Source organism: Danio rerio, chromosome 22, assembly GCF_052040795.2.
Source record: "Danio rerio strain M-AB ecotype USA chromosome 22, GRCz13ab, whole genome shotgun sequence".
NCBI lineage: Eukaryota > Metazoa > Chordata > Actinopteri > Cypriniformes > Danionidae > Danio > Danio rerio.
Genome location: NC_141042.1, coordinates 17,616,523 through 17,640,706, shown reverse-complemented (window position 1 = coordinate 17,640,706; position 24,184 = coordinate 17,616,523). Strand labels below are relative to the sequence as shown.

General features: G+C 35.3%; 1 protein-coding gene across 4 annotated transcripts in view; it reads right to left on the bottom strand.

Moving 5' to 3' along the window:
* frem1b (Fras1 related extracellular matrix 1b) overlaps nt 1–21,527 on the bottom strand; it is a 73,808-nt gene extending 52,281 nt beyond the window's left edge. For 2 of the 4 annotated variants that reach the window (XR_015521226.1, NM_001137658.2), the window contains exons 1-11: nt 21,214–21,527; nt 21,013–21,111; nt 18,375–18,658; nt 18,053–18,147; nt 15,129–15,409; nt 13,846–14,045; nt 12,851–13,174; nt 11,430–11,538; nt 11,223–11,354; nt 1,655–1,999; nt 69–211 (exon numbers count right to left, since the gene is read on the bottom strand). Coding sequence is in view for 3 of the 4 variants with exons in the window: in NM_001137658.2 (NP_001131130.2) it covers nt 69–211; nt 1,655–1,999; nt 11,223–11,354; nt 11,430–11,538; nt 12,851–13,174; nt 13,846–14,045; nt 15,129–15,409; nt 18,053–18,147; nt 18,375–18,608 (1,863 nt within the window). In the remaining variant the exon portion in view is untranslated. Of the gene's footprint in view, nt 1–68; nt 212–1,654; nt 2,000–5,364; nt 5,495–5,665; nt 5,762–5,872; nt 6,031–6,154; nt 6,289–7,245; nt 7,319–7,879; nt 7,925–11,222; nt 11,355–11,429; nt 11,539–12,850; nt 13,175–13,845; nt 14,046–15,128; nt 15,410–18,052; nt 18,148–18,374; nt 18,659–21,012; nt 21,112–21,213 lie in introns of those variants that run through there. The other 2 variants (XM_087302892.1, XM_087302891.1) reach the window with 2 other exon arrangements.
* Between the last annotated feature and the right edge of the window lie 2,657 nt (nt 21,528–24,184).

Below are 24,184 nucleotides of genomic sequence, written 5' to 3'. Positions count from 1 at the left end.
AGACATTTCTGTTACAAATGTTCACACTGAAATGGAATTTGGTGTGAGAGCAGATGCTGGTCATTTACATGTCTGTCCGACAGGTTTGGAGGCTGATGGACATCTGAGAGGATGAAATCAAACGAGTCCTCAAACACTTCCTCTCCCGAGTGCTTGTAGTAGATTAGCCCTTGGAAAAGGTCCCTCTGCAGGAAACTCTTGACTGGGAGACCTGGTTGACAAGACACAATCTAATGCAAATCAACTCAGATACATTTATTCATTAATTTTTCTTCGGGTTGGTCTATGATTATCAGGGGTCGCCACAGCGGATTGAACAGCCAACTATGTTTTACGCAGCTTATGCCCTTCCAGCTGCAACCCAGTACTGGGAAACAGCCATACACACTTATCCACTAAGGCCAATTTATTTCACTCAGTTCACCTACAGTGCATGTCTTTGGACTGCAGGGGAAACTGGAGCACCCTAAGGAAACCCAGGCGAACATAGGGAAAACATGCAAACTCCACACAGAAATCTAGGACTCGAACCAGCAACTTTCTTGCTGTGAGGCGACAGTGCTAACCAGATACATTCAAAATATAATCCATATCCACTTTTTTCCACAAGTGACTACTGTATTTCAAATTATCGGTCGCACGTCTGGTTTGGAAAACCTCCAGCCATTTCAAATAATAAGGTTGTGCTATAAATAATCAATATCAAGTGTCTTCAATAGAGTAATTAATTACTTATTATAATGACTTTAATTACTATGTCTGATGAGTAACTCAGTTACTCAATAAGTAATTTAACTACTTTACTTGAAAGTATTTAAAATCTAAATGCACAACAATTGAAATTAAACTTTTAATGGCTTACATTTTCGCCAAGAAGGACCTTTTAGTTTTATTAAACATGTAACACTTCATAAATAATAATAAATATGAATAATACATATTATGACAGCTTGTGTTATAAATATTATTATACATATTATAACATAGCCAAACAGCTTGTGGAAAAAAGTAGACATAGAAAGTATACGTGCATATAGCCTCGACTACACCACTGCTAAGAACCTAATTTTTGAATCATTTTGATAAATGTTACCTTCTTTAGCTTTAATAATTCTGCAAAAGATATTTGTATTTTGCTACAATGTTGAATTTATTTACAGATTTAAATGTATTTACAGTGTTTAAGGCAAGTAGATATTAAGTAACTGTAATTAAATTACATAAAAATGAAAAGTAATCGCTTACTTTACTTTTTTGCGGAAAAAGTAATCTAATTACAGTAACTAGTTACTTTATAACTAATAACACCCAACACTGTCCATATCCTAAGTGAAAACTGAGGTGTTAACATTATTTTAAAATGCCATTAGCATCAAAAACATCCATGTATTTTTAAAGTTCCTTTGTTTTGTTGTTTCAGATCGTTTTCTCCTATTACCTCCTGCAGCACAATAATATTCAAAATCTGTCGTAATGCTGCAGAAATACTTGTGTTAAGATTTTGGGGTAATTTATGCTTTGCTGTAAGTAATAAAATATTAAATGCATGCATGAACAGTGAGGAGAATAACGTCATCTAATTGTACCTAGGTAAATTTCAGTATTTACGCAAAGCATCGTTAGATTTAGAATAAACATCTATAATTAAACTGACCTGGTTCATGTGGAGAAGACTTCTTAATCAGCTGTCCAGCTCTGGGAAAAGTAATCAGCTGATACTGAATGTAGTCGTCGCTGGAGTCCAGATCTGAGGCCATCAGCATGTACTCCTCCACCCTAACCGTGCCACCTTCTTGCACCTCGAAGGCCACGTTGTTGATTAAAAAAGGCGGCGTGTCGTCTTTGGGAAGGATGTAGATGGGGAATTTATGTCTGATGCTGTGGCGGCCATCTGTGATTCGGAAGACGACGTAATCCCTGGTGGTGTCGCTGTCCGAGTGATGATAGACCACAACGCCCTCTCGGAGATCCTTGACCTTAAACATGAAGCCTTTTCCACCTTTGGATGAATAAGAAAGGACTGGTTATGGAATAGAGTACAGGTCTATTTGAATGTTTTATACATTCAAAGAGATTCTTGACTTCACTCTTAAATTCTGTTTAAGATATTTTGAAGAATGTCAGAAACTTGTAACCATTGACATACATGGTATGAAAAACAAACTATGGAAGTTAATAGTTTTAGGTTTCCATTCATTCATTCATTCATTTTCCTTCAGCTTAGTCTCTTTATTTATCAGGGACCACCACAGTGGAATGAACCGCCAACTTATCCAGCATATGTTTTACACAACGAATGCCCTTCTAACTGCAACCCAGTTCTGGAAAACACCCATACACACTCATTTACACACATACAAAACGGGCGATTTAGTTTATTCAATACATCTATAACGCATGTCTTTGGGCTGTGGGGGAAACTGGAGCACTCGGAGGAAACCCACGCCAACACAGGGAGAACATGCAAACTCCAAACAGAAATGGCAACTAACCCAGTCGGGACTCCAATCAGTGACCTTCTTGCTGTGAGGCGACAGTGCTGACCATTGAGCCACCCTATGTTTTAGGTTTTGAACATGACAATGGTGAGTAAATGATGACCATTCAACATTTGGATTCAGGGTAATTTACGCAACAATAATGTACTAAAACAGAACAGTTTGTTATCAGTATTAGATCAGTATTATGCATGAGTTCCACCATCGTTATTTTTGGTTTTCAAATCCTCGGTCATGCCTTGAAATACACATGCTTGAGGTCAAAATTTCACAAAATAGCATTTTTTTTGTGTTGTGAATTTTATTTTTTTACATTCAAAGTTTCAGTTTTTAGGCCCCCCAAATGTGTATACTGAATTACCAAAATAAAAACATGAAATCAATTTCAGTTTAAACCACTCTGTAAAACCCAACAGTCAACTTAATTAAATGAAATGAGTGTAGTTAGGGCGAGGCAGTGGCGCAGTAGGTAGTGCAGTCGCCTCACAGCAAGAAGGTAACTGGGTCAGACCTTGGCTCAGTTGGCGTTTCTGTGAGGAGTTTACATGTTCTTCCTGCGTTCGTGTGGGTTTCCTCCGGGTGCTCTTGTTTCCCCCACAGTCCAAACACATGCGGTACAGGTGAATTGGGTAGGCTAAATTGTCCATAGTGTGTGATTGTGTGTGAGTGTGTATGGATGTTTCCCAGAGATGGGTTGCGGCTGGAAGGGCAACCGCTGCATAAAAACTTAGATAAGTTGGCAGTTAATTCCGCTGTGTCGACCCCAGATTAATAAAGGGACTAAGCCGACAAGAAAATGAATGAATGAATGAATGAGTGTAGTTTACTCAAAATTGACTGAAAGTCATTTCTACTCATTTGAAAAGAGTTTTGAACGCAGTGTTGATGGTAATGAGTTAAATAAAAACCTCATTACTTCAACTTAAATGGAGTAAGTTCACAGTACTCATATAGATTAGTTTTTTTTAACTCAAATGGTTTGTAGCAATCTGTTTCCTTAAACGGTTTGAGTTGCCTTAACTTACTCAGTTGGTTTGAGTTGTCTTCATTTATTTTCATTCATTTGCTCAAATTGCTTCATTTACTCAAATAGATTAAGTTCACAGTACTTATTAGGATTAGTTTTTGAACTTAGATCATTTGAGGAAACTGATTACAACAAACCATTTGAGTTACTGTAACGCTTTGGGATTTACAGTGGAGAGTTGTTTAAATATCCCTAAAGCAGTTAAAGGAATGGTTCATTCAAAACGAAAAAATCATTTACTCAAACCTCACTTGTTCTAAACTTGTTGTTCTAAATGCATTCTTTATTGTGCTGAACACAAAAGAAGATATTTTGAAGAATGTTGGAAATAACAATTGAATTACATAGCATTTGAAAGTCAATAGTTTCAGCTTTTCGCTGACTTCAAAATATCTTCCTTCATGTTAAACAGAATAAATTTGAAACCACTTCAGAGTGAGTAAATGGGGATAAAATATTCATTTTTGGGTGAACTATCCCTTTAAACAACTTAGGGGTGAACGATCCCTTTAAGTTAAGTACACTGTAATCCCGAATAAGTTGACAAAACTCAAAAAATTTGAGGTAATCAGTTACGTCAAATTTTTTAAGTTATGAAATTATCTATTTTAAGTAAACAGAAACATTAAGTTTTGAGTTTGTTGTACTCATGCAAGACACTTCACCTAACTTAAAATACCCAAGTTACTCAGCTTATACGTTTTAATTGCAATTAACTTAATTGTTTTAATTTTTCCAAACTTTAAATACTTAGTCACCCAGCTCATACATTTTAATACCAATTAACTTAATTGTTTTAATTTTTCTAAACTTTAAATACTTAGTAACCCAGCTCATACATTTTAATACCAATTAACTTAATTGCTTTAATTTCTTTCAACTTTAAATACTTAAATCACCCAGCTCATACATTTTGATAGCATTTTTTAAAATTAACTTCTCCATCGTCAGTTTCACAAATAAAATAAGGCATTCGTTAAAAAAATAATAAGTGCACATTCTGTGAAGTGACTCGTTTAGTGTAAACTACACAGAAACTGTATATATATATATATATATATATATATATATATATATATATATATATATATATATATATGTATATATATAGTTGAAGTCAGAATTATTCGCCCCCATTTATTTTTTCCCCCAATTTCTGTTTGACGGAGAGCATATATATATATATATATATATATGTATATATATAGTTGAAGTCAGAATTATTCGCCCCCATTTATTTTTTCCCCCAATTTCTGTTTGACGGAGAGCATATATATATATATATATATATATATATATATATATATATATATATATATATATATATATATATATATTCAGTCTTGGTTGAACTATGATTCTGTCATTTACTTATTCCAAACCTGTTTAAGTTTCTTTCTTTTCAGTTGAACACTTAAAAGGTTATTTTTGACCAAAAAAAAAAAGCTGAGACCTGTAACCACCGATTTCCACAGTATTTGTTTTCCAATTAGAAAGTCAGTGGTTACAGGTTGTCAGCTTTACTTAACTTTTGTGTTCAACAGAAGCAAGAAATTCAAGCAGGTTTGGGACAAGTGAAGAGTTAGTAAATGACAGAATTTTACATTTGGACAAACCAGCCCTATATATAATAAAATGCACCCTTACGAATTAAAGGTAAATAAATGTTTTGAAGTTACTACCCCAGAGACAGTCTTTATTAAGTAAAAAAAAAAAAACAATCAACTCATTCTTTAAGGTTTCCATGCTACGAGACTTTTTATTTTCCATCATCCATGCCAAGCAAAACTTTTTGCACAACTTCAAAGTCCTTTACTATATATTATGTGAAGAACATACATTAATCCATACAAGACAAGAAAGGTCTGGAAGTGTGCTGTGGGTGGTGTCCAATTCATTCTTCAGGACAACAGAGACCCTCAGTGAATGCAGGGCCAATAAAGCATCTTCAGTCAGCAGGATTATCAATCTAAAAATATAATTCAAGGATATTAATGTAAGGACAGTATCAAAATGACTGAGCCAATATTATATGATTCATCAACTATCCGTGATTACAAATATGTTAAGTAAAAGTTTTCAAAACTTTCATCTTTTTATTAAACATGCCTAATTGTGAAAAGAATGAATGAAGTCTTACCAGGGTGTTCCTAAAGAATCTTAAGTCACGCTCACGCAACAAGACCAAAAGACCTCTGATAAGAGTAGTCCGTCATGAACTGACATCATGCAGTTCCTGGAAATCAAGTATAATAAATGATGAATAAATGATTTTAAATCAATTAAAAAAAAAAAAAAATTCAAATTATATTTTAATGTATACTTTAACACGTGACCCCAAACATACCTGCTCATCATAAGCCTTTAAAAGATTAGCCAGGGTATCTGCTGTCTTGCCAGTTTTGGATGCTGTTTGCCTTGAAATCGTCATCAAATGAAATAGGTGGTGGTCCAGTTGTGCAAAGAATTTGTGGGGAAAATTCTCATTTGTAACATGTTGGTACTCTGCAAACAGCAAAAAGAAACAAGAGAGAATTTCATAAAACAAACCCACACCACAAAATATACAATTCTAGAAAAAAATTTATTAATATTATTATTATGTTTCATTTACTTATCTATTTTTTACCTCAGATAAAAAATCAGGTGTTGATCAGATGTTGAAAGCAGGATCTTCATGTTGTAAACTGAACTCAAGGTCTAGCTGAAGTTTCACTTTCCTTGTAGTTCCTATCTGTAGTCAGCAACACCCGACCTTCAATTCTGTAAGTACACAAAGTCACAGTGTCATTTAGCTGAGAGTGGAAGTAGTACAATTGCATGATGTCTAACGTTAACCTCCAAAACGGTTAGCAATAGAGCTGATTATCATGTTAGTTGCTTTGATTTGATGAACACAGATTTAATTTAAACAGTATTGAAATTTCTAAAACTGAATAGGACGACAAAGAAATTTAAGGCCTGATTTTAAAAGCTAGAAATAACAAAACTTACCTTATTGTCTAATGATAGTGAAAATATATAGACTAAAATACTTATATTTTAAGATATAAATATATTTTAAGCTACAAAATTTGCACATCAGAAAACTATGTCTTGTTTACCACGTCTTGAATATTTTGTTTTGTTATTATTTTATTTAATAACATAATTTTGTATTAATGTGTTATAGATATGCATACTTTGTTTTTTAGGCTGTTTATATTCTCTCCAGAGTAAACATTTTAAAAAATAGATTGAAAAAAAAAAAACTTTTATCATACCTTTAAAATACATTTGACCTAAATGACATTTAAACTCATTTAACTGATCGCATTAATCAGGTAATCATTGATATGCAGAGATGTCGTCTTAAGCGCGAGGAAATATTAAGTGTTGATCAGTGCTGGTGATTGAGGTAAAGTTAGTTTTATATTTACACATTCAGACTTTCTCCTTAATAATATAATTTCAGAAAGGTAATTTTTGCATATTCTTAATGGTGAAATCATATTAGCAGCCAATGACTTTCAAAGTACAACATTGTTCAGTCAAAAAAAATAGTGCATTTAGTGTAATGTTGTTTTCATGTCATACTTGCATGTGATTTCAGAACGAATAGACAAAGTACCATGGTAAACAATTTATGGAGCGAGTCACAAGTTGTTACTAAATGAATGTATGAATATAAAACCAACTTTATCTCAATGTGGTAGTGTAAATTGAAGCTCTGCTCTGTACCTGCTCAGGTGAGGAGCGCAGCTTAAATGTTCTCCGTCAGGCTATCCTCATACATGGATCAGCAAGCAACAAGCTGCGTGTGACAGAGTTAAGTTATGAGACTACGTTTTTGCGCGTCATCAGAAAATACCGTTAAGTGTTTAGGCGGAGATCATTTGAGTTATGATTAACGTTATGTTTCTTGCGCTTTTCGTTTCCGAAGTGCCTACAGATTGCAAAGATAATACCACATTCACAGACTGGATGGAGTTCAGCGCAGCGCCATGATATGCGGTTGTGAGAGCGCGCGTCTCCATGACAACTTCAGCACAGGCTGAGAAATGGCATACTCGCGCCAAGATTTAAATTTTTTTGAAAAATGTAATCTGCCGATTTTAAATATTTTTGTCTTTATCACACTCTGTTAAAATTCAGAGTTAACACGTAACAACTAACGCTAACGTTGCACTGATTCTAACTTTTTAAACAGCAATGTTAACGTTAGTTAGCAACAAGTGAGGCTAAACATGTTTTCTGTAATGTACGACATGTAAACGCACCCTGATTAACTCTACATTACATTGAACTGTTACTGTGATTATATTAATTAAAACATACATTTAATATTTCTTGGATTTGTAAATATTTTACTTACTGTAGTGTGAAGCGAGGCCGATCCGCCATCTTGAAAAAAACGAATGAAGCATGAGCACGTACGTGAACCTGGATGACGTCAGACGCAAAATCACTGGGCTGACAGATTTTGAGTTAATGAAACTTTAAAGAGACATTTTGTATAAATTAAACCCAGCAGAATTGTTCACCTTACTTGAAAGATTAAATTTTTTCAAACTCAAAAATAAGAAAAAGTTCTAAATACTCATCAAGGTTAATTAAGATAAACGTATGATTTACGTTTGATAATGATTTAAGTTAATAGAACTCAATTCAATTAATTAGTTACAGCATTAGGGTTTACAGTGTAGACAACATAATCAGATAATACTTTCAAAGCCATTTGTAATATCACTCACAGGCTGAATGTAATTGTGAAAACTAAGTTTTGTTTGCGCCTGGAGGCAGAAACGTTGGCTCCGGCTTTTCCCCATTGCGAAAAAATAAAAAGAAAGATGGCGTCCTTCCCAGGCGATGGCTGCTGCCCACCGTGAAGCCGAGCTTCTCCTGCTTGCCAGGGAGACAGAAGGGCAAGGTCACCAGACAGATTGAATGATGACTGGTTGCACAGCAAACCTAATTAGCAACTTTATCAGGGGGAATCGGCCACAAGTCCAATGGAGAAACAAGGAAGTAATTGGGCCCAAAGGTGGCTGTGGGCAGCAGGCCCAAAAAAACAGCCTCCATATAGATACTCGACGCAAGAGGACACTGGGCGGCAGCTTTCCATTTGGCCGAAGGCTGACTGAGGACTTTCCCAAGGGTCGGAGTCCCTGAGTTTCAGGTCAACGCGAGCAATTCCCAATCCTCGTCCGGGTTCCCAAGAGAGGCCGGCCCATTTTGGACCAGAACTCGCTTTTCTGCTCAATCGTCGTGTAGTAAAATGACGTGCTTTTGGAAGCTAAAGTTGTGGGACGACTCTATTCTCAGCCAGAGGGATCACAAAGTGACACGTCAACACGTAAACACCAATTAAATGAAGGGTTTGGCTTGAAGCGGGAGCTGCTGTTTGAGTAGGCTGGAGGCTTCTGCTGATCAGGTGGTCTTCTGTCAGGGACTGACACAATGGGCCTGGAAATCCTCCAAACCAGGAAACACAAAAACAACTCACCGCAGCTTCCAAGGGAGAACACATGAAGCAAAACGTCACATTCAATCCCTAAAACTGGTCTGCTCCTAATTATAAAACCACGGATTAAAAAGAAAAGTTCACCCCAAAATTAAGACTCTACAGTACGTAATATACTAGCTAACAAGTTTGTCTTTGATTTTTGGGCCGTATCATTTGAACATCATCTCTATTGAAACTCTGGAGAATTTCCTTGAATTCAAATTTTCAGTCAAGATTGCCACAAGTCAGCTAAGATGAGCCAACGGAGGGGAAATTACAATTTGAATCTTTATACTTTTTGGCCTGGAAATCCTCCAAAACAAGAAACACACAAAATAAAAACACAGGAGCTTCCACAGGAGAACACATTGAGCAAAAGGTCACATTCAGTCCATAAGATTGTTCTGCTCCTACTTATAAAACCAAGGATTTTACCCAAAAATTAAGATTCTACAGTACCATCATTTACTGGCTGACAGGTTCAACTTTGATTTTTTTTGGCGTTATATTTTAAACATCATCTCTTTTGAAACTTCTGGAAAACTTCCTTGAATACAGTGTTTCACTCAAGATTGCCACAAGTTTGCGAAGACGTTCCAGTGGAAGAGAAATTACATTGGTATGAATTTGGCCACAAAAAATCAAAGATGAACTGGTCAGCCAGTAAATGATGGTACTGTAAAATCTCAATTTTTAGATGAGCTTTCCTTCTAAATCCTTGGTTTTACAATCACATTCAATCACCTAACATTGGTCTGCTCCTAATTATAAAACCAAAGATTTTTAGCAAAAGTTCACCCAAAAATTAAAATTCTACAGTTCATAATATTGTCTAGCTGATTTTTTTTGGCCATATAATTTAAATATCATTTCTATTGAAACCCTGGAGAATTCCATTAAATTGAAATTTTCAGTCAAGATTGTCACAAGTTTGCCAAGATGAGCCAACGGAAGTGAAATTACATTTTGGATCTTTATACTTTTTGGCCTGGAAATCCTCCAAATCAAGAAACACACAAAATAAAAACACAGCAGCTTATACAGGAGAACACATGAAGCAAAACGTCACATTCAATCCATAAGATTGTTCTGCCCCTAACTGTAAATGCAAGAATTTAAACAAAATGTTTACCAAAAAATAAAAATTCTACAGTACCATCATTCACAGGCTGACCAGTTTGTCTTAGTGATTTAGTCTTAGATCTTTTGACTATATAATTTGAAAATCATTTTGGATCCCATTTACTTCCACTGCCCTTTTGGGGAAAATGATTTCTTTTGGAGAATTCCCTTGAATACAACATTTCAGCCAAGATCGCCGCAAGTTTGCTAAGATGATCCAATGAAACAGAAATTATGTTGTGATTTGGATTTTTATACTTTTTTTTTGGCCAGGAAATCCTTCAAAACAGGAAACACACGGCAGATTCCATGGGAGAACGCGTGGAGCAAAACATCACATTCAATCCCTAAACTTCGTCTGCTCCTAATTATAAAACCAAGGATTTAGAGGAAAAGTTCAACCAAAAATTAAGATAGAACAGTACAGTTTTCTAATCTAAACTCAATCCCAGTGACTACAACAGCTTTTGGGGTGCAAATTCTAGAGCATTCCCTTTCTAGAATACAAATTTTTCAGTTAAGATTGCAACACGTATGCTAGGACAGTCCAATGTAAGAGATATTTCTGTGATGAATTGGGGACAAATAAGCCATCGATGGCCTGAACCTAAACCTGGACAACAAATAAAGTGCAGTTAAACTGGCCTCTATGCTATTTGTTTATCTCAGAGATGTTCATTATTGGTCAACCAACTCTAAATGTTGTTTTGACCCTCCTTAACTTTAATGTTTCTTTTGGTTGAAAATCTCGAACATTCCTTTGAATAAAACCGTTCAGCCAGACACATGATTGTCACCAGTTTTTAAAGCTTGCTAAGACGGTTCAATGGGAGAGAAATGACCTTGTGTTGAACATCTGTCATAAGTCTTCACAATCTGCTTCGTTCAGGCTCAATGCAAACAAAAGTCTGCTGGAGTGGAAAGACATCTTTGGTGGACGGCCTATGGCAAAGTGTCGCTGAAGCATTTTACACCTGATTAGCAAAGCCATGCAAGACATATGTTTCTTCAACGATGCTCACAGGATGGATGGAGAAGAAATGAACGAGCGGGTTTGCACTTAAAAGGTCATGGGATGGAATTGGCTTACCTCTAACACTTAAGTGTCCATTAAGTGGACCGTCCATTGCGATCAAGGTGACGGCGTCAATATTGTCCTTATCTACAATCTGTAGATGCTCCCATGTGATTGGTCTGGATTGGCCTTCCAGCAGATCCAAGCCTGTAAGGATAAAGGTGTTTAGCTTCAGTCTGATTTAGAAGAGGGTTCGCATGTGCTGGTGGGCTGTGAATGTACCCATATTCCAGGAGACTCGAGGTGCGTTTGTCTCTGCAGTGCGTATGGAGATGTGCATCAGGATAGGAAGACTCGGGGCAAATGAGCCATCAATGGCCTGAAATTCAACCTGGATGAAAAATGAAAGATCACTAGAGTTACATTTGACTGAGTTTTAGGATTTTTTTTCTAAACACTGTAAAATGTGCAACTAGAACCATAAAGAGCTTTTTATAGCCTATACAATGTGTCTTTGTTGATATAAATTAATGTATGGTTCATGAATTTATGTTACAACTAGTTCATTTAAGTGTTAAAATTGTTTTGACACTCTCTAAAAATGCTGGGTTCAGCACAAGCTATTTGTGTTGGGACAACATGAAGGAATTAAGCTATGTTATTAGTTTTTACAAATTTGAGTAGATTGAGCATAAAACAATTAAGTTGTCCAGAATATTGTGCACAATTAACTGCTTGTGAGTTTGCATGACAATCTTTTACTGACACTGAAGAAGGTACAGCACACGAACCACTATTTCACCAACTCTGCCTCTCTCTCTCTCTCTCTCACTTTAGACATTTGACCCACTAGCATGTTTGTGAGGTAACCATGTCTGTAGTGCGAGTTTTCTCTATAGCATGGTAACCGCGATACGAGAGCCAAAGGACCGCAGAATGATTAATAAGTGACGTTACACCAAAACTCCACCTGTTAATATCAGTTGGTATATATGCTGCAGTCAGGAAAAATTTGAGTGAATTGCGAACCTGAATATAATTCTTGTATTGCATTGAGGTAACGTAACCCAGAGCTCTGTCCTCGAATTATTCATTTGTATCTAATAAATAAGTTATATTTTTGAAGAAAACCCTCTCCTAACTTTTTTTATTGAACACGCATGAAATTGACTTGATATTCCGACAGCATATAGACTGTAACTGTGGCTGTTCTTTCCACTTCACTCATCAGTGAACAGTGCTGCCAGTTTTAGAGCCAATCACAGTCCTTTCTGTTGAGCGGGTGAAGACAATGACCAATCATAAGGGTGTAAGAACTCACTTGACAATGCAGAATATTTTTTTTCAACAGGTAAATTTAAGATACAGGTACAGTCCATATATCTTATTGCATGTATTAAAGGACAAAATTGTATTACAAAGAATATATAAATATATTTATAGTTTTTAATACAGTTTTTTTTCTTGTGTTGTGAAGAAAAAAATCTAATTGTGTATGGAAAACATCGTCAATGCACCGTGATACACCAAGATATCCGAACCGAAGGCATGCTAATCGAAACCAAACCGAATCGTGAGACCAGTGGTTTACACACCTAATATATATATATATATATATATAAACACTAAGCTAGGCTGACAGACATGGTTTTTGATCAAACATATTTTTTATTTCCACTAACAGAGTACTATTCTTCACCAACCTCATAGTTCCTCCTGGCTGTATGACTGCTGTTTGGGGGCTGGTATGCGATTTTCATCTCATTCAGGTCTTGCCATGAGAAGGAGGAGGCCATTTTAGTGTGATCATCTAAATGAGTTATATATCCTTCGGCTGGAGGTTTGGTGACACTGAAAATGAGCTGGTCCTGCGGTGTCTCGTCGTCTTTGGCATCCAGCGCAGCGGTGCTCAGAGGCGTCAGGATGAACTGATCTACCTCCAGGATGAAGGTGGACATGAAGGCAGCGTGAGGCGGCTGGTTCTGCATCGCCCCCTGGATCAATACCGGTAACCAGACACTCTCGGTCTAGGAGAGAAGGTGATCATTCAGTGTTGTGCTTTGAACATGATTCTGAGCAGGCATGGGATGACAACCAGTGTCAAGGTTTACCTTTGGTTTGGAAAAGTCACGGTTTTAGAACCGCTAAAATTTTCTGTTGTTCCGTTCCTAGGATATATGTACATTTTTATGTGCTTTTTTACAATTATTTTATTTTGGTTTTTAGGGCAACCGTATCTCCAGCGAAAAAGGACCCTCCACATCAAAAGTTACTGGTCAACCCATGATTCAGGAAACATTTAGAAAACAAATCACTTAGGATTAACTTCCAAGCATGTTATAGACCCGAATAGTGCAGAGGCTTACTTTAAATCCACAGGAAAGAAAGATGTCCAAAGATGCCTCTTCAAGTTGTGAAGAAATCTGTGTTTTTATAACTAATGCAGACAGCAGAAGTCAGTGATTTATTTTAACTATTCAGCCTGATATGTTTACTGTTCTAAAATATTTTAAACGTTTCTTAAAATAAAATAAATTGTGTTCAATGAGGGAAAACGTTGTTGTTTTTTTACCCAGACATTTAAAAGAAACATATTTTAGAGCAGTAGTCACTATACCTTAATACCATGATACTTTAATCCGAGGTTATCATAACGGATACTTATATTGGCCCATAAATAATTTTGAGGCTGTTGTACCTCTAGCAGGGCTCGGGAGGTCTGGTCTCGAAACTCCAGCCGGACTGGGATGTAGTCAATCTCAGGTGAAGGAGGACTGAGATGCTGGTACTTCAGACCTGAAGAGAGGAATTCACTGCAGTCGGTCTTCAGGAACTCCACTTGCCTTGTCTTGAGGTCACAGGCTTTATTTCCAGGGCAGGCGATTGCAGTGTGACGTCCTAAACAAGTGTGAATGCAGATGAGAAGCTGTGCTTAAATGTGTGTTTAAGTTAGTTTCTACTTTAAAAAGAAAAAAACATTGAATTTACTGTATATGCATCATGTAGTGTAACCATTAAAGTTTGTTATCTTTTTAAATTAATTCTTTAAATATTATCTTTTAAAAGTTTTAAAATATATTTTCATAAAAATGTGTATTTTGGGAGAGTAATAATACAATACATACATTGTATAACTTTTCTATGTACAGTTGAAATCAGAATTATTAGCCCCCCTGTTTATTCCCCCCCAACTTCTTAAATGAAAGAAGATTTTTTTCAACACATTTCTAAACATAATAGTTTTAATAATTCATTTCTAATAACGATTTATTTTTGATTCATCTTTGCCATGATGACAGTACATATTATTTGACTAGATATTTTTCAAGATACTAGTATTTAGCTTAAAGTGTAATTTAAAGGCTTAACTAGGTTATATGGGTAACTTGGCAAGTTAGGGTGATTAGGCAAAAAAAAAATCTTAAGGGGACTAATAATATTAACCTTAAAATGTTTTTTTTTAAATGAAAAACTGCTTTTGTTCTAGCAGAAATAAAACATTTTTTTACTTTTTTCCAAAAGAAAAAAATGATAGGAAATACTGTGAAAATTTCCTTGCTCTGTTAAACATCTTTTTGGGAAATATTAGAAAAAAATCAACATCAAGGTCAAATTATCAGACACTTTTAAGAAACATTGACAAAAATATTGGACAAAAAAACGTTGACAAAAAAACGTTAACCAAAAAAGTCATTGACAGAAAATCATTGACAAAAAAGTTGAAGAAAAAAAAAAGCTGACAGAAAAACATTGACAAAAAAAAAAAAAAAAAAAAAATCGGACCAAAAAAAAACTGACAAAAAAACACTGAAAAAAAAAACGTTACAGAAAAATGTTGACAAAAAAATAACGTTGACAAAAAAACTGTTAAAAAATATTGACGAAAAAACGCTGCTCTTTTGCCGAACTGTAAAACTTTGTCAGTTGCACCCCATAGACATTGATCTGACAAAAAAAGCTTCATTATGCACTCTGTAATACCTTTTCTTGGTCCAGCCTCAGTGTCCACCATTGTTCCAGACTCCTCAACCACCAGCTGACCCAGTGCTGGAACACTGATCTCAGAGCTGAGAAGACGAAGCGTGCAGATCACATCTGGCTGGGTTTTAAAGGTGAGAACGCTGGCGTTGATGGCATTGGAAAGGCCATAGAACTCAGGAACCACCAGAGGGACATTTCCAAGCTCTACAAGGCTTCTCTGAGGCTCAAACACACGTACCTTCAGCAACATAGACTCAACAAAAGTCTCGGTGTCTGTAAACCTGCATTGAAAAGAACCACCTATGTTATGGAAATCACATTAGACCTCGGAAATGGCTTTAGCAGCTAATTGCAGTTACAGAAATAAATTGTTGGTTTGGACAAAGAAGACGACCACACAATGTTAGTAAATCTGAGGGCTAAATTTGAGGTGTAAAATGCTGGCAATGGATGGCAGCTTAAACTAAATGCTAGTTAGGAAAGAGTAAACTAAAGACTAACTAATATATATTATTAATTATAAAAATAATAATTCTCCCAGAACTGGGTTGCAGGTGGAAGGGCATCCGCTGGGTAAAACATGCTGGATAAGTTGGCATATCATTCCACCGTGGCGACCCCTGATGAATAAAGGGACTAAGTCGAAGGAAAAGGAATGAATGAATGAAAACATGTAACATGTATAACAATAATAGCGATCTAATCCAGGCAGATCCCTGGTAAACACGCATATTGCTACGAACTTCAATTCTGTCTCCAAAGAAACTACAAGTCCTGTCATGCACCACACACACACACCTGTTCCAAGCCTCCTTTGATTAGACTCACACAGCTAAAGCTGCTCATGTACTGATTACACTCACATATATACGGCTCACTTTGCCACTCTTATTGCTGAGTCTTGTTATACTGTCATTGTGAACATTACAATGCGGTTTCCATGCATTGCCCTCTGTTTTTGACCATTGCTTTGCTTTGTTTTGTTTGTTTATTCCTGTCTGCTGCCTGCCTTTGACCATCCGCCTGTTCATGACCACGTCACTGGATTTGCCTGTATACATCTGTTTGCCCTTGTATTGACCATTGCTTGCCTGACCATCCTGGTAATAAACCTGTTTTAGGAATCCACACCTCCGTTGTCAGCGTCCCATTCACATTACAATACTAATAATAATATCAACAATAATTACAATTTCATAGGAGGGCTAATAATTTTTAATATTTCAAATTTATATATAAACCAAAATAGAAAATGAACCATAATAAAATTAAAAACTCATAAATTGTTAGATTTAAATACTAAATTAAACTAAAAATAAAAATTATTCTTGACAATGTTCCCTTAGAAATTATTAGTTGTTTTCAGTGTTATAGCTGAATTTATCTTTTTTGATAAACAAAAAATCAGGAATTTGTTAAATTATTAAAAAGAAAACAGTTTACATATCAACCCTCTCGTTTTTGCAGAGAATCTCTCGCATTTTACCATTCTATCCCATTATCATTCCGTTTCAGTATTTTTCTGTATTTCTCCCATATTTTTTAATCTTTCTAATAAAAATTGAAAGTAGCATCAAAGAGCCGATCACAAATATGATATAATTCAAAAGCTGTTCAAAGGAATTATGCTTTTGTTTTATGTTGGCTTGAAAGCATGTTGAAATAAATATATAAAACTGTCTGCATTCACTTTCTTTCCATTAAACCTGTGCGTTGACCGTCGCGCTTCCTATGCAACGACTGACGACCGTGCTCTGTATAACAACACTGTTGCCAGATCGGCTTCTGTACATGCAATTTAAAGAGGAACGAAATCAGACACTTTGGGATTTGGGTGTTTTTAAATACACTTAATAAAATGCAAACATGTCCGTGCTCATGAGTTTTATTTTAAACACAAATAATTTTGTCTTAAATGAGCATAAACGGTTACGGTTAAGTAATCGAATGCTTTCATTATAGATCTGTGCATTGTTACCAAACAAAACAGTGTATCAAAATTAGAGATTTCCTTATCTTCACTAAATAAATATAGTAACATTAATCAATTTTTAAATACAGTGAATAAAAAGAGAACAAGATTTTATAACTTGATTTAATTTCTTGTATAGGTCATTGATTTTAATAGGCTAAACCTTTTATTTTATTTTTGATATTTTCTAATGTTTGTATTCTGGTATCTGAAGCTAATTTCCTCCCAATATTTGTAGCGGTTTCAGCGAGGCATATATAGTTTGGGGTCATTTTCGCAGTTCTTCAGGGTAGCTTTGAGTTTTTTGTTGTTGTTGTTTGTTTTTTTTTTTTTACATCCCAATGTTGAGAGGTATGATTTTACCACAATTACATATATATATTAAGTGAAGAGAAGATCACGAGAGAATCACATGCTTATCATTGATCACAGCTGGTCCCGCATCAGCTCACAATTGATCAGATGAATCCTAAATCACTTTAAATACCCAGAGTGGTAACTAGTGGCCCAGTGATTATCACTGTTGCCTCACAACAAAAATGTCTCTGGGTAAAGTCCTTATTAAGCCAGTTGACATTTCTGTGTGGAGTTTGCTGGTTCTCCCTGTGCTCAAGTGGGTTTTCCTCGAGTTCTCCGGTTTCCTCCCACAGTCCAAAAACACGCAACCCAAATTAATTGATCATACCAAACTGATACCATAGCCGAACTCTTAGCAAGCATACATCTCTCCTTAGCCATCCTATATCTGTCATTAGCCAGAAATAAGTAAGGGGAGTTCTACCTGAGCTTCCCTCATGCCCTGCAAACGGGAGGGAGCCCAGGGCTTGAGGATCTTATAAGTTCAGGGCTCTCTCCTGGGACAGCATGCCAAACAAGCTTTATCCATCATGAGCTAAGTGTGAACTCTTGAATGTGTGTTTGCATGAATGACAATGACCGTGAAAGACTGTACCTGTAGACTCTCAACATGACGGTGTCTTCCTCAAGAAGTGGACTGCCATTGTGGACATACTTCACCTCATCTGGAAAGAACTGGCAGTCGAAAACCTGAAAAACAGTTCATTTAAAAAAAATTTACTTCACAAAAGGTTTTCTCAGAGATGGGTTGCAGCAGCAAGGGCATCTGTAGTGTAAAACATATGTTGGATAAGTTGGCAATTCATTCCGCTGTGGCGGCCCCATATTAATAAAGGGACTAAACCGAAAAGAAAATGAATGAATGAATGAATTTCACAAAAGGTGGTAAAGTACCAATCCTGGGTTGTTTTTTTTACCTGTGGAGTGAGTTTTCCCACTCTTTGTGTGATGGGTTCATTAAGCACCACTTCTACTTTACAGGCCTCGGATTTGTGATCCATGTGGAACTGAAGTTCGTTGGCTGTGATGAACACAGATTGTCCTCTGGCTACTCGAATAACTCGATTTAACTGCACTAGACTCGAAGCTTGGACATGTGACCACAGGTGACTCGAGGTGAGCACTGTTAGAGCGAGGAAGAAAACCCCCATCTTTTTGGCCTTGATCGTCTTCTTCAGATGAGTAGTCTTGATTCAGTATACTGAATTAGGAAAAAATGTAGAATTATTGCACTTTTTGTTAAACAGCAAAGTAGTCATTTTATTGCTTATTGCCCAATTTTGTGAGAGACACACACATTCTCATTCTGCTGAGCTTTTGATTTCACACAATTCCTTCATGTTGTCTCAACACTAATCAACACTTAATAGTTTTTACAAATTTAAGAATTGAACATAAAGTAGGTTTCCTCCTCGTGCTGCAGCTTTCCCCACAGTTCATGGACATGTGGTATAGGTGATATTGGATGAACAAAATTGGCAGTAGTGTACAATTGTGTGTGTGAATGCGAGAGTGTATGGTTGTTTCCCAGTACTGGGTTGTGGCTAGATGGACGTCTGTCGCGTAAAATTTATGCTAGAATAGTTGGCGGTTCATTCTGCTGTGTTGACCCCTGTTAAATAAGGGACTAAGCCGAAGGAAAATGAATGAATGAACATAAATCAATAACGTTGTAAAAATAAGCATTGTGTTGTTTTAACTGACTTTAATAAATAGCAGTTTTTGAGTGTTGGACCAAAATCTGAAAACGCCAGCAAGTGAAAAAAAATATAATTTGTAGCTATATTTTTTTTGAAAAAACATATTTTAGAAATGTATTTCATTTGGTGTAATTTGTATCTTAATTTTAATTTATCTATTGTTAGTCAGTTATCTATAAACAAGAATAACGAACAACATTTGAGGTGAAGTGCTTCCAAACAAGTCCACTATATATACGGCAAAACATAAATTGCTGTGAGATTGTATTGGTTTGGTAAATAAAATAATAATCTAACCTAAATAAAATTTAGGTGAAACATTGACAGTTACAGAGAAGCCTAAATTATACTGTTTTCAATATTTGTGACAAATTTGAATAAGCAGAAAATGCTTTTGCAATGTATTTGCAGCACTGAACATGTTCCCAGATTACCTGGGATTAACAAACTCTGTTGAAAGGATGAGAGAATTCAGAAACTCGTTGTGAGAATGAAGATGTCTGCATATTTGTGCCAGTCTGTCAGATAAAATGGCTTAAAACACCGTAATACTTTTAAAAAGGTAGCTAAAGTTTGCATAACCAATGGCTGATCTTATCCACCAGTAACCAACCCACAAGTAAATATGCAGCATATTTTTTGATTACCTTACCAGTGCATTGATGGCAGCATCCACTGATATAACAGAGAAATTATGTGCTCCTATATTGCACAATGTCACCCATGTGACGGAACTCGACGTGAAGAACGAGAAAAAAAATTAAACATGCTAGACTTTCTGCGATAGTGTCATGAGGCGTTGCAGGCATGTTATTGTTTGTTGTGAACTATGCCACATAACACTTTAGTGTTTGACGATTCAACGATTGAATCTTTTGTCATTTGTTGTTTACGAGTCCCCACGACACCCTGCATCAAGGAAATTGCGCTGAAATCATGAGAAATTTATGTGATCTGACCGGGGTTTTAATAAGTGTTAGAACAGGCATAACACCATTTTTAGTAGAAAGTAAGTTTGTAAGATATAGAATGTAAGATAGAAAAAAAAAGATAAAATAATTTTTTACAACTTATTTTAAATACATTACATTTTATTTTCGAATTGGTCACACTTTATTTTGATGGTGCGTTTGTTGAATTTAAGTTCCATTGCATCAATATTCCAAATAATTCTCATTAGATAAGTAGACTTAGGGTTAGTGTAAATTGACATGTACTTGCAAAGTTTCTTCTAGTCAGTTAAATGTCTTTTGAAGGAGCAAATTAAGCAGATAGTCTACTAATATTTATATAGACCATCAAAATAGTGTTGCCTTAGAATTTTACAGAACTTCTTCTTGCAACTTCAACTTCATCTTTTAAAACAATGTTGAAGACCTATTTTTACTCCCAAGCCTTTTATCAGCTGTGTGTATTTTCTTGCTTTTGTATCAGTTTGTTTTTTATTTGTTTTATTCTTCTTACTTTTATGTTGAGCAATTTACTTACTAAGTATTGTAGAACTTAAATGCTTAAACTTAAACTTCTATTGCATAGACAAATAGTTGTCAAAACTCTCAAAGATCTTAAAATGTGCAAACTTTGAGTTCAGATTTGATTCCACTGCGAGGGTTAACAATCTACAATCTTACCTCACAGTGCAAACACGCTCTCTCGCATGCTCTTGTAAATGTTTTGACATTCAAGCAACAATAATTCATCCAAACACTTTTGCTAACTTGTTGAGTTGAATAAAGAAGTCCCGTAAAGGCTATCAGAGAAACTTTGCTTTGCAAAACCACCAAGAATTCAGCTCTGCTTGTAAATTCCTTCCTATTTCGCAGTGTTTGAACCACAAAAGCCATTCTCAACATACCTACAACTGAATCCACAGCAGTTTCTCCAGTGAATGTGGTCTAACAGAGCAGTTCAGTCGTCCTGAAGCAGCATAGCTTTACCACTCAGCCTCCCCCTACTGAAAAAAACAACAAAAGAGCTGTTAACTAAACACAAACAGGCCCTGAAACACAGATAAAGAACAAAAGCCACCAGAATCAATTGTTTTTTTGCATCCTACCTTCAAACTCAGCACTAGAACACAGGAAAAGTGACTCAAACAAAACTCCCGAAACAAACAAAAAAAAGCTTCGTTCACAATCCCAGATGTTCTTTATTCCCTGAAGATGGAAGGAGTGGAATTAGCAGCGCGTTTTCAATTTTTCAAATGTCTGAGAGGAAACGCTTTAATGTTTTATGGCCCCTCGGCTTTCGTGGAGAAGGAAATGGAAGTTGTGTTTTGGTTAGTGCATGAAACAGAAGTTTAGGACAAAGGTGTTTTGACAAACTGCGGCTGAGGCTGCTTGCGAACACCTTCCTCTTGCCCTAAAGACTGACCTGCGGGACAAAGACATGCCTCTGTCCTGCTGTGAGGCTCAGACTGATCAATGTGGGCTGGTCACTGTGCAGAAACCCCCGCTGATTCCTCATGGTGCTAAGAAACTCACTCGCTCTGTGTTTTTTTTAAGGTTTTACCAAGTCATTACTATAGGAGGTTGCAATTAGGTGTCAAAACATGTATGTAAACTGATGGAACAAAAATGAGAGTAAATAAATAATTTGGGACATTTATTATAATGACAAGTAAATAAGAATAAAATTACCTATTTATTTTTTAAAATAAATGATAAATATTTAAAAAGAAATAGGAAAAAGGGTAGCTGTACATAAAATAATGTTGGACATTTATTACATTAAGAAAAAAATCTGAAAATAAATACTAAATAAATATGTATATATTAAATAAAATAAAGTGGACAGAAATAAAAAAAATACAATTTATTGTAGTTAATAAACACATCTGGGAATAAAATCAAAAATGTAATGAAATAGGAGAAAATAATTAATAATAGGAATTTAATGTATCAAGACAAATAATAAATACTAATAATAAACATTTGTATTATAAAATAAATAATTCATTGTTTTATTAGTTATTAATAAAACTTTTTTAAAATTACAGAAAAATAATATCATGAAATTTATCAAGTGACAGTAGACATTTACTGTATTACACTAGAATAAATGTCCCTCCTAACTTTTAATTTATAAATTTCTATCAAATATTTTTAAATTGTTCATTTATACAGTTTATTCTAAATAAATAATAAAAATCTAATCTCTGATCACAGACATTATCAAAATCACAAAATATCTATAAATATTGATCACATTTATTAACTATCAGCTTATTTTTCATATTTACACGTCACAAATGTTTTAAATTAGCATTATATATATATATATATATATATATATATATATATATATATATATATATATATATATATATATATATATATATATATATATATATATATATAATGCTTTATTGGACATAATACTTTATTGGATCTTGCTCAAAATCCATGTAACATGTAATCTAGAACATCTAAATATATTATTTGTAAATTTAATTAAAATAAATTGACATTCTGACAGAACATGTATTCAACTGAACTACGAAAACGATATACAGTTGAAGTCAAAATCATTAGCCCCCTGTTTATTTTCCCCCCTAATTTCTGTTTAAGGGAGATATTTTTTTCAACACATTTCTAAAGATAATATTTTTAATGACTCATTTCTAATAACTGATTTATTTTATCTTTGCCATGATGACAGTAAGTAATATTTGACTAGATATTTTTCAAGACATTTCTTTATAAGCTTAAAGTGACATTTAAAGGCTTAGCCAATTGGGTAAACTAGGCAGGTTAGGGTAATTAGGCAAGTTATTGTATAATGATGGTTTGACTATTGAAAAAAAAGGCTTAAAGGGGCTAATAAATTTGACCCTAAAATGATTTTTAAAAAATTAAAAACTGCTTTTATTCTAGTCGAAATAAAACAAATAAGACTTTTTCCAGAAGAAAAAAATATTATCAGACGTACTGTGAAAATTTCCTTGCTCTGTTCAACATAATTTGGGAAATATTTAAAAAGAAGAAAAAGAAACTCAAAGGGGGGCTAATAATTCTGACTTCAGTATATTTTGCTGCTTCAAACTACTTATTTTTCATGAGCTAAAACAACACAATTCTGGAGATTTTTTTAGGATAACTTAATTGTTTTATGCTCTATATAAATTTGTTAACTTCATTGATTTGTGTTGTAACGTGAATGAATTGTGTGGAACCCAGCATTTTTGACAGTGCAGGAAGTGCCAATTTACAAAATCTAGTTCCTCCAGAATCTCCTTCTCCAAGCTCAGTTCTTAACCCACTTTTCCAGCTCTTGCCAAGATTCGAGATCCAGCAGTGACTGCAGGAGAGCTCAGCTTCTCATCCATATATCAAAACTCTCCAGAGGGAGCTGAAGTGGTAAAACACATGCTGGAATGAAAACACCACTTGTTGTCCTGCCCTAGTTTGAGCCTAATGACGGCACCCCTCGCTCGCTGGATTCCCAATTCCTGCTCTTTTTGGTGTTTTTTTGGCAGGGAAAACTGATAAACATCCATTGAGGATTGAAAAAAATGAAATGTGGTGGATTTTCGATATCTCTGTGATGAACAGATCTGAGACTCAGCCGACGGCGCCGACATGTCGCTTTTAATTAATTCAGTCAAGTATGTGTTGAGGCATGTTAAACACAAAAACACACTCACACAGGACATTAGCCTTGGTCTGTTTGCTCCAAGACAGTTTTCAAACTGTTTGTGAGCTTTTTAATTTGAAGTTAAAGGGGACCTATTATGCAAAAATCACTTTTGGAAAAGGTTTATACACAGTTGTGTGGCAACAGTGTGTAAATATAGCCAGCATGTAATGATAAAAATTCATTCGTTCTTTTTTTTCTTATAATCACACTTCATAAAAAACATTTTGTAGAAACACTCTGATTGACGTCCTCCCTTTGTACATGGGATCAGAGAGGGAAAGCCATGCCGATTAGTGACGATCTCTCCCTCATTACCATAGACAGCCCTGAGTGAGAAGCAGCCATCTGAAATTCAGGTTTTGAACCTGCCACTATGCTGACACATAGGT